Raw genomic sequence first — 11,625 nt, 5'->3', positions numbered from 1 at the left:
ACCTGTCAAGCATACCTAAAAAAAAACTACAAAACAAGAATATTGAAATAATAAATTATCTACCGTTAGAAGAAAAACAAAAAAATAGAACAACCTTTTTCCTATATAATTATACTACATACTAACTTTTCAATCTACAAAAGAAAATAATATATTTGTAGTCTTTAAAGAAGGTGAGCTCTGAGCAGCATCATAGGGGTAGGGGAGGGCGCCACTCTTTTATACTGGATTGCTCCACTTACCCTTGATCCTGAGCATCAAGTACCATTTTTGTACTATGTAGTTTTTGGTTTGACCAGACTGAGGATTGAACTCAAGATCTTGTGCACCGTAACCAGATGCTCTACCACTGCATTGCGGTCACCAGAATGACTTTAAAAAGGTAAATGGGGGCTTTTCCAGAAATAATCTGTGCCTGTTGAGGATATCGGATATCCAGGGGGTTAACGATTTTTGTTCAAAAGTAATATCCAGGGGGTTAAATATATACAAAGGAGCGGATATCCAGGGGGTAAAGTGTCTTTTCAAGTAAAAAATACGATATCCATGGGGTAAGCATCTTCCAGGGGGTTGAGCATATTTTTAAGAGTGTATATCTAGGGGGTCTTTAAAGTAGTAAGTCTGCGACCGCAGTCGGAGGCGACCCGAAGGCTCCTCTTTCGATAGCTATCTACCCGAAGGTAGGGGAGGGCGCCACTCTTTCTCCCTGGATTTCTCCACTTACCCTTGATCCTTCTCTTAGTTGCTGAGCATCAAGCAGAGAGGTATCAAGTACCATTTTGGAAATCTTTGGTATGACCCGGCTGGGGGTTGAACCCACAACCTTGCGAACCGTAGCCGGATGCTCTACCACTGTACTACGGGGGTCTTTACTAATAAAGTAGGATATCCAGGGGGTTCGATAGTTCGAAAATCAATATCCTGAACAGCGGGGGTAAAAATTCTTTCTGGAAAAGCCCAAAAACAAGCACTGACTTCTTTTAGACTACAGAAATTATAAACAAAATAAGCAATATATTATGAGTGACTATTTACAATCTTTACAAGTCGTGTAAAAAAACTCAACGGTACAAAAAAGATTAACATTTTGTTTACCCTTTTGTATGTGCTAATATTTTATAACTTATCCACAGTGTCATACTTAATTCATAAGAATAGATGGATTTCTGATAACATTATTATTTGTTTAAAAACTTTGTTTGCAATTGCCTGCTCAGATGAGCACATTGTATTGTAATTCATTCTAAATAACAAAGAAATTGAAAACAAAATGTAATGTAAACAAATGATGTCATCAGAAATCTTTCTATTAGCATTGTTTTATCATTATGCAGGACTTAAAATGGTATTTTCAGAAGTATCAAAAAGGAATATTCTAACTACTAGGCCTTCAAAAGTTGGTTGACTTTTGCTAATCAAAAAATGTTCTTGCAACCATACATATTCAAAGAAAACAACTATGTCAAAAATTTCGCCAAATGTGCACAATCTACATAAAAATGAAATTCAGAGATGATATTTGATAGTAAAAAGGTGCCAATACGTAATGAAGGCTGTCAAAAAATCATAAAAAATGCCCCTCCTTCTATGCATGAAGTTGGCAAAATCGAGCAACTGATTTATTACCAACCAGAAAATCTAAATAAGATGCATGAAAAATATTAACTGGTGATATGATATTGTGTTCGTACCGGCTGTTTAGAACGTTTACTACTACGGAAAAGGTTTCTCAGCTTACCGGGCATGGTTTTTGGTATCAGCTCCTTGTTCTCTGGATGTTTCCATATAGTCATGAAAGTTTGCTCGTCATTATGTTTTTTATCGATGTAATACACTGCACATGATGCTGGTATCCATAAGAACAAAGATAAAGTTATGATAGTGCCAACTATGTTATCTTCCATGAATTTCACAAATTTACTAAAAGAGAAATCTTCGAAAAGCCCACTGAATTCATCTCTGACATCTTTAACATTCTTTATGCAGGCACCATCAACACATTTCCCTTTTTCACTTGTAAGCTCGCATACGATTCCATTTGCTTCGTCCAGATCCTCAACCAGTTTGACACAATCACCATCAGCAGAATCTTTGCAGCAAATCTTACAACTATCAGGACCAGCTGAACATGGACATGAAATCTTGCCTTTTTGTTGACACATTGAGGTGCAATTCCCTTGGATACAATTCCCCATACTAAAACCACAATCTTCTCGACCATCCAGACCAGGTGCCTCAGGACAGGACTTACTTGCGCCACTACATTTGGTCTCTCCATAACAATAGAACTGGGAAGCTTTACGGCAAACTTTTGTAGATGGTGCAAGCCTGCATTGATCACAACATGGGTCGTGGGAATCACTACAAACAAAGGGTTTATTAGTTTTGGGATCTTTCTTGAATTTGCAATCTCGGTCACAGCAATCATCTAACGGTTTCACCAAGCCGCTATCGCATTCCTCACCCTTCTCTACTATGAGATTCCCACAAAAAGCATCCTCAGTTTGTTCAGAGAAGCATTTATGACGTTTAGATTTTAACACCAATCCCATTGAATGTCGACTGCATTTCGAAAATTTGTTATTGTTTTCTTTCTCACCAGACACTGAATGTGCATACATGATATAATTACCAGCATCGCCGCTATTTTGACAACTACTCGGGTCATGATTGGAACCAAAATTATGTCCAATTTCATGAGCTGTAACTAAATCCGCTTCTGCAGTAAGGAGACGTCTCCCCCAGTTGACACTGCTGCTCAAACCACAATTCAAGTAACGAGGACCACCATGATCACGATAAGACCGTGTACAGATGCCTCCTACTTCATAGTCTGAAGCACTTGCTACATAAGCTAGGCCAATGATACCATTATCAAAATCTTGATAAGTGAATAAATGAGATAGACATTTGGCATCGAAATTTGTACGACTGAATACTGTAAGAAGCTGGTCAACATTCCATACTTTACCACCGTCTATCTCCCTGTTGTAACTAAAATGCACAAGTTAGATTAGGAAACAATAGACGATATCGCCTTAAAGGTGAAAACTCAGATTTGACCTCCGAGAATTGCCCACAATGCTTTGCGCGGAAAAAAGTTCAAGGTGAAATCCTTTCCGCCAAAAGCATTGTGGGGAATTCTCCAAGGTCAAATCTGAGTTTTTACGTTAAGCCGATATTGTCTATTATAAGAAAGTGATAAGAAAGTCAAATAAAGGAAGAACCTGTGGGGATTGAAAAAGATTCCGCATTCCTACAGACTCCATAATAAAATGTGTGTTGCATTGAAGCTTGAAGCTTGAAGGCTTTCTTTAATGATAGATGTCAAAGAATTTGTCACACAAAAACAAAAAAAGTGCTAGAATCAATCCAATCCTTTAACAGAAACAAGGCATAAATCTTAAGGCATAACTTTTTATTGTATGTCAAAGGTTCGAGATTCACTTGTAGCTTAAGGGTTATACTTGATTGCAAAAAATCATGTATTATAATGGATTATACAGTACTGTCTTTTGTTACAAAACAGTCGATTGATATCCCTTAAAGAAAAAACGAAAGTAGAAACCTGTGCTGGTAATCTATACTGAAGCTTTCATGGATGATAACCTTCTCCACCTTGAATCCAATATTAATACCTATCCCGTCAAAATTGGTACTCCTGTAGATCTGATGAACACGAGAGACCACCTGTATCATATAATTCAATGTGCTCATTTTGTCACCTCCTCCGATATTTTTGAAAAATTGGTAATCAGCAACGAGAGTTAGACTGCAGACATTCTTTACGGTTGCCACTGCTCTACGATTTCTCTTCTTACCACTTCTCTGTACATCAATAAAAGGTATATTGACGTTGGCATCGACACTATTACTTTTTTCAAAAACTTCTTCAGGAACAACACAGTTCTTTTGATTCAGTTTGACGCTAGTGTCAGCTGAAGTCAGATTCCATATCACATCTGATAGTTTGTAAACTAACATATGGCTAGGTTTGTTTACGAAATGTACTTTTGATGGTTCAATATAAATAGTTTCATTCCCTAACATGATTTCTGCAGTCACCATATCATTTTCAATATGAGCTAATACAAGGGAATCATCAAATCCCTCAACTGTTCCTCTATAATATTGGAGAGTAGGAACAGAGAAAGGATGCATTCCACCTTCACTATCAACTGACATGGCAACAAAACCTTGATCTAAAATATCAAGTCTTTGACGTAAAACCACATTATACATTGTTCCAGCAAACTTAAAATGTAGTTGTCTTGAATGGCCCTCTGTTGACAAGTCCCTACGTTCAACATGATGCTTTAACTGATCCACATCAAGAAGTTCATAGTGATTTAAAATGTCATGCATATAATGACAATCAACCAAGGATATGGAAACCATCAACATTAAAAAGATATACATGTTTCTCTGAAATACAAAAAAATGTAATATCTGTTATAACATGGATTTATTATAGACTCTGGATAAACATCAAATGAAACGGTGGAGAGCGAAGTATTGTATTTCCATTGTTTCAGAAAATAATCGCTGTACAGGCTTTGTCCGCAAAGGACAACTGTCATGGCGGCACGAAGGACTCTGATTTAAAAAAATGATTTATACTCTCATTTCTAAAATGTTCTCTAACTTTATGTATTCGTACTTTTGCTGGCGAAAAGTTTGAAAATAAATGCTAGTATACCAAGCTGATACATTTCAACGCATCAAAATAAAAAAGCTTTAAGTCCATTTTTGTTGTTTTGAGAAAATCGACTTTAAATTATTTTTCCTTAAATCCAGAAAAACCATTAACATTTGAAATATTTTTGTGTTAAAAAACCTTAAGTCCAAAATTGTTTCCACTCTGGACTTTAGGCTTTTTTGCCCTAAACTGATGTGACTAAAGGCATTTTTACTATGAAAAAATAGTGAAAAGTAATATTCTTATTTTTCTAAAAGCTTAAAATTAGGCCACTTTAGGTTGGTTTTTGATGAATACAAAAGTAGAACCCTTACAATAAAGATTTAGGGAATTTGTAGAGAAATTTAGATTTTTGATTTAGTGATTTTTGATTTCGATTTTTAATACTGAAGTTCTTTGATGTGAGTATGTTGTATGTATGCAGATGTTATGGAAAAATAATTTTACTAAATGGTTTTATTAACTGTTTTTAATATTTTATTTTAGAACCTGAAGATGAATCCAAGGATTCGAAATATATTGTGAAATAAAATAAAATAAAATTGCTGGTCCAATTTCATTGATAAAAAAATGTCAGCCCCAAATATTAACAAAGGAACACTGAAATTGTATAAATAATGATGTCATCACAAAATGTGAGATGTGTACATCAAATTACAACAAGATGTTTTTTCATGCTCAATAAGATGCTGACAGTGCGATTGACATGTTTTAAAAACATTAGGTGCTCCAAGAGAGCTGTTTTAGAGATCGAAGATAGTGACTTCGTTTTTATCAAATATACAAAGAAGGGGATAAAAATATTCCAATATTTATAAAATATAATCCCATTGATGCTATTTTCACCAATTCTTGTAATCATATCCAAGGTAATGTTGATAAGTCGAGATATGATAAAGCGATTGTGAAATAGTTATTTTCGTGCCAGGAGACCTAACTCTTCATACAAAAATTAAGGGAAACATATATTTGGACTTTGTACCCTATGCTGCACACAAGCACTTAGCTAAAGTCCCGCAAAAGCGGGACAAAAATCAGTTTTTTGAAGTTTGCAAAAAAAGAATATGAGAATATGATTGACAGATTAAAATCCTCGAACCGCGCGCTAAAACGGTAGACATAGCCGTGGCAGATCATTTCACTAAAAGTTGTTGGAATGTTTACAAGGACCTTGACAGAATATCGTTTGTTTGATTGTCAATGATGACAGTGCTGTTATTAATTTTGTTAGATCTGACAAATTGATGTTTATAAGTGCATTTTATATTTTTTTATAGTTTTGATTCCCATTGAAAAACCATATTCTGGTTTTCATGTTATCAGATGTTGTTTTAGAGGTTTAGAGCTAGCCTGCTAAAATGTCCTTTGCCAGGGAGCTGTTTAAAAGTGAGATATTTTTATTCAACATTAACATGTGTACTTTGTATATTTTTTGGCAAAAATAAAAAAATGTAGTGTTTCCGGAAACCGGGCGGGTAAAAAAAACTTTTTCTGACCCGGTCGCAGACTATGGGTTCATCTATATGGTTCATCATAAAGAAAATCAAGTTTACCGTTCAAGCTATCAAACGTCGATTGGTTAAATATTCCTGCTTGTAAATAAAGTTTTGTTGGTAGTCGATACATTCAGTCAAAACTTAACTCCTATATCAGGATTAGAAACTAGGCTAGTCTTATCTCTTTTATCTTTTCCTTTACAACAATACAATGCTGACAAGTTGACACAACAAATGTGTACATGTACATTGACAAGTAATCCCTGAGAGAAGTTTTTATAGAAATCTGCAGCAAAAAGGAAAGTGGTTCAAAAATGGTTCAGTAGGGCTTGAAATATAGCCTATAAACCAATAAATCCCTCCCAGATCGAAATAAACGTTGAAATCAAGTTGAAGGCCCGAAATTGACATTCTCGCTAGAACTTCAATTTTCGAAAAATGTTAAATTAGCCAAAAGTGCCAATACGTTAAGGCACTGATTGTAGTACCAATACCAATCTGACAAATTTGAGTTTAAAGCTGTTTAAAGGGAACCCACCCCCTCCCACACAAACAGGGTACTAAGAGAAACTTAAAAAAAAACTCACTTTTGAAATACTCTTCAACACAACACAAAAAATGTCATATGCTAAAATAGGAAATGACTGAAAACTAACGATATAATAAAAACAAACCCAATGAAGCTAGAAAAATCAATCTGAATCAATATTATCTGAATATAATTGATGTGCAAAAACTAGGAGAAGTTATTATTAGTACATAATTTTAGAACAGAATAGATCCACTCGTTACCAAATGCTATCACAGAAAAAATGTTTTTGCTTCAGGCTTGATCAAAAATAAATCTTGAAAATATCGAAACAGTCCAAAATAAACAAACTTCAAAGTCATTTATACTTATTACTCATTTACAGTCATTATACTCAAAAGCTAAAACAAATCCAATTGTAACCTGTTTAGACTGATATGTACCCCGGGGTATTTTCTAGCTATAAAGTGCAAAAATTAGGAAAGTTTTGCTGTCATTTTGATATGGATACCAACTTTCTGAATCATATTATTTAAAAAAAGGGGTACCCACCCCCTATTTTGGTATCAATACCAACTGAGGATAACTCTTTTTTTCTAAAAAAAGGGGGACCCACCCCCATCAATACCAACTTGACTTTTCAGACTTTTAAAGGAAAAAAAGACACCACCACCCGGCTATGGGTCTGGTATCTGGATGTTGACCCCCCCTGCTTTTTTCCCATTTTAGGGTATAATAACGGGACACTTCAATCAGTAATATTTGTATAGATCAATCTAGACCAACTGAAGTATATTTAGATGCAAACCTTTGCAGGTTTTGAAAGACTTAGAGTGTAGTTATGATTCCATTAAACTAGAAAATCAAGTTTGTAGTTTTCTTATAAAAAATAAACACTTCAAACTCAAACTTTAGTGTCTTGACTTTGTGGCGTTGGCGTTGTGGTATAGTGGACATCAACCTTGATTCCTGTGCAGGTGACCAAAGTTCGATACCTACTCACAACGGTTCACTTGGCAAGTGGGTGAATTGCAATATACAATGTCACGCAGTGTCCCGTCCGTATCAGGCACTTTTTGAGGAACCATAACTCAACTTTGGCAAATGCAATTTCTGAGAAATTCACATTTTTGTGAACTCTACTAAATAGCCTTCCTTGGATTTTTATAGAATTTTTTTGTTAAAGCCCCAATCTTGAGAAAAATGTTTGGACGGGACACTTTGTTGCGGACAGGACAAAAAGTTTTTCACTCGTAGCTAGTACATGTAAAGTCAAGAAAAATGATATTGCTGCAAAAAGCATGTGGTTCCCTATAGCTCATTGGCTTGATACAGTTAGAACAATAAAGTTGTCTCAAAAAAAGAGAAATTAAGACTTTTGTGCTATTGTGGACGGGACAAATTTTTGGACCGTATTAGTTTTTACCAGTTAAAAAAATCAAAATAGATTATTTAAAGGCAATAAATGTCTTTATAATGCAAGAAACCATTTAATACCGTGAGATTGGGTAAATTGCATCAGTGGAGGCTAACATGCATAGCCCTCAAATGAAAGACCTGGCAGGTCATTAAAATACAACTACGCAGCTCCGCTCGCAGCTCTACTCTACCATTTTTGTTTTGATTTAACTTTGCATTTAATGACCAGTCAGGTCTTTCATTTCCACTGATGCAAGTTACCCAATCTCACGGTATGTCACAACAAAACAAAAATGGGGGTCCTCTAGTTCCCAGATCTTGACTTGTAAGCATAAATGGAGCTTTTGTTGCGGATGGGACATTGTACTATTTTTTTGCAATTCACCCAAGTGAACAAACCTTCGCCCGGGTCAAACCATGCCATGCAGTATAGACTTAAACTCGTATATCAAGATTACGGGATTTCAAGTATATACGGGCCGATTTTACTTTCATTTTGAGTGGTTTCATTTTCAATTTCAAGCCAACATCTTAGCAATGGGGTGCTCGCCCATAGTTACAGGGGTTTTTGCAAAACTAAACATAGAAAATTTTCCAAATCCCCCATTTCGATTAGGTAATGCAATAAAAAATGAAACTTTTCTATGTTTCACTTTTTTGCATCTATTCTTCAAATTGAAAATATCTAATATTTTAAGTTCTTCTTTTATTCAATGAATTTTTACGGCACTTTGTTGACAATCTAACTCTCGCATCAAATTCCCGCTTTCTTCAGTAAATTGAAGATGAGAAAAAAACCTAAGCCTGGATCATGGATTGAAACAAATATATAAAGGGTGGGATTTTACAGCCGCCCCTCGTGCAAGGCACTGAAAGGCCACAGGTGCCAAAAAGAAGGTCCGTTTGAAATGCAACAACCTCATTGGTAGAAATTTGATAAACAGCTGCGAAGGAGGGCTGGGAAAAACAATCAGTAGAAGAGTCCACTTTCCTTTTTGTTGCAGATATTTCTATAAACTTCTCTAAGGGATTACTTGTCAATGTACACATTGTGTTGTGTCAACTTGTCAGAGCATTGTATTGTTGTAAAGTAAAAGATAATAGAGGTAAGACTAGCCTAGTTTCTAATCCTGATATAGGAGTTTAAGTTTAGACTGCCAAGTGAGGGGAATAGACCTTTTGGCCTTTCCATCCGCCATATTGAATTGTATGCAAAAATTATGGTGGCCGAATTGCCGTGGTGAAATTACCTTAGAAAGTATGCAAAACATATGCAAAAAGAAAGTATTAATGTAAATTTTACATGCATAATTGGCATTATATTAAAGTATAATCTTGTAGAAGAAAGATTAAATTTGCTTCTTTTGAAAACTAGAAATAATCAAATTCACTCATCTCTTTGAACAAGCACTTCAAAAAACCATAACCATTAGACATAAACTCAAGCTGAAAAATCACCTGCGAAGGACAGAAATATTCCTTATTCGGCTGACGGTAAATTATTCTCATGGGAATAGAACCGTCAGACGATCAAATCAAAACATTGATCTAAACCCGCTGAATGTGTGACGTCATAATTACTGCTTTCAGCAGTTTGCGTGTTTTGAAAGTTTGATGTGTGTACTCCGTCTTGGTGGAATTCTTTAATGGCATGAAAACAGAATATGCAATCAGTCAGGAACAATGTCTTAGTTAGGACAATGGCCTAACTAGGACAAAGGCCTAGTAAGGACATTTTTTATTTCCTAGTTAGTACATATGTCCAAAGTACCGTAAGTTGGTCTAATCTCGACATACGTCTTCCAATCTCGACACCGGATCTGTAAAATAATCAAAACAAACCTTGAATGAAATTCTTGGTATCATTCTTATCGAACAAGTTTATCCATCAAACTAGAAGTTCAGTAAACATTGCAATCCTTTCAATTAAAAAAAACAGCCAAATTATAAGCAGTTTCACACAACACACGAAACGCATGCAAACTTCCTCGTGACTTTCTCGTGTCCATCATTAAAATTTTACAACTTTATTACGCTTCAAGTCACGTGATAAAAATAATTCGCACGCTTAGTCAACCTGGTTTCCATTTCCTTATTATTTATTGCAAGCACACGCTCTAGGCGCTAGGAGGCCGCGTTAAACTTCTAGGCGCCGCACCTAGCACACCCGGTCCCTTTTCAAATTCATAAGGAAACCGGGTTCTTTTAATTATTTTCGGTTCACGGTAAAAAGGTCTACTAAAAAATTCCTCGCGTGCAAAATGTTGTTGTGATTTGGACATCTTCGTTGAAAGCATGCTAATTACCGTAGAGTCGTTTAATCTCGACATACGTCTTGCAATCTCGACACCGGATCTGTAAAATAATCAAAACAAACCTTGAATGAAATTCTTGGTATCATTCTTATCGAACAAGTTCATCCATCAAACTAGAAGTTCAGTAAACATTGCAATCCTTTCAATTAAAAAGACAGCCAAATTATAAGCAGTTTTACACAACACACGAAACGCATGCAAACTTCCTCGTAATTTTCTCGTGTCCATCATTAAAATTTTACAACTTTATTACGCTTCAAGTCACGTGATAAAAATAATTCGCGCGCTTAGCCTGGTTTCCCCTTCCTTATATATAAAAACACACGCTCTAGGCGCTAACAGGCCGCACGCCGTGATGGCCAGTATGGCGGTCACATTAAATTCAAAAGGAAACCGGGTTCTTTTTATTATTTTCGGTTCACGGTAAAAATGTCTACTAAAAAATTCCTCGCGTGCAAATTGTTGTGTTGTTGTGATTTAGACATCTTCGTTGAAAGCATGCTAATTAGTTTTTAGCGATTACTACATCGTTAAAGTTTTCTTTTCAAATATAAGTATAAGTAATAACACTTCACATTTCTCATATTATATTAACAATCTGTGACGTGATAGAGAGAGAGTACATTTTAGTGATTGATTGATAACTTTGGTATGTATTTGTTTATGTTTGATTTTTTATTTCGAAGACCAGCCTACAGCTATGTCGAGATTGCAAGACGTATGTCGAGATTAAACGACTCTACGGTAGTTTTTTAGTGATTACTACATCGTTAAAGTGTTCTTTTCAAATATAAGTAATAACAGTTGACATTTCTCATATTATATTAACAATCTGTGACGTGATAGAGAGAGAGTACAATTTAGTGATTGATTGATAACTTTGGTATGTATTTGTTTATGTTTGATTTTTTATTTCGAAGACCAGCCTACATCTATGTCGAGATTAGAAGACGTATGTCGATATTAGACGATCCTGCGGTAAGACATGATGTCCTAAGTAAGACATTGTTCCTGACTGGCAATGTCTTTATAAGAACAAATTTCTAAAAGGCTTTTGTTGTTCTGTAAATATTTCTTTTTGATTAGAAATTCCATCTTTTATTGTTCTAATGATTATAATATAGTCTTTTTAATCTTTGTGTAATCTTGCATATGTTTTGCATATTT

The 11,625-nt window shown here is 35.3% G+C and overlaps 1 protein-coding gene and 1 long non-coding RNA gene across 2 annotated transcripts in view; both read right to left on the bottom strand.

Moving 5' to 3' along the window:
* The window catches only part of LOC136799314 (uncharacterized), a 159,651-nt gene that overhangs the window by 8,650 nt on the left and 139,376 nt on the right, over positions 1 to 11,625 (bottom strand). The gene's annotated exons all lie outside the window — the stretch shown is intronic.
* Positions 867 to 4,459, bottom strand: LOC136799312 (ADAM 17-like protease). Its single transcript, XM_067056018.1, has 2 exons — positions 3,569 to 4,459; positions 867 to 2,994 (listed from the first exon to the last, which is right to left on the bottom strand). The coding sequence occupies exons 1-2, from the start codon at positions 4,417 to 4,419 to the stop codon at positions 1,662 to 1,664; spliced, it is 2,184 nt and encodes a 727-aa protein (XP_066912119.1). The 5' UTR covers positions 4,420 to 4,459; the 3' UTR covers positions 867 to 1,661.

This window comes from Clytia hemisphaerica, unplaced genomic scaffold (assembly GCF_902728285.1).
Source record: "Clytia hemisphaerica strain Z4C2 unplaced genomic scaffold, Clytia hemisphaerica genome assembly, whole genome shotgun sequence".
NCBI classification, from domain to species: Eukaryota; Metazoa; Cnidaria; class Hydrozoa; order Leptothecata; family Clytiidae; genus Clytia; species Clytia hemisphaerica.
This window is presented reverse-complemented; position numbering and strand designations above follow the sequence as displayed.

What these genes read in the sequence shown, in the direction of transcription:
- LOC136799312 (XM_067056018.1), bottom strand. Translation starts at nt 4,419, where the DNA reads ATGTATATCTTTTTAATGTTGATGGTTTCCATATCCTTGGTTGATTGT. An exon ending in AGTATAGATTACCAGCACAG is followed by an intron (nt 2,995 to 3,568) that starts GTTTCTACTTTC and finishes TGTGCATTTTAG; the next exon opens with TTACAACAGGGAGATAGACG.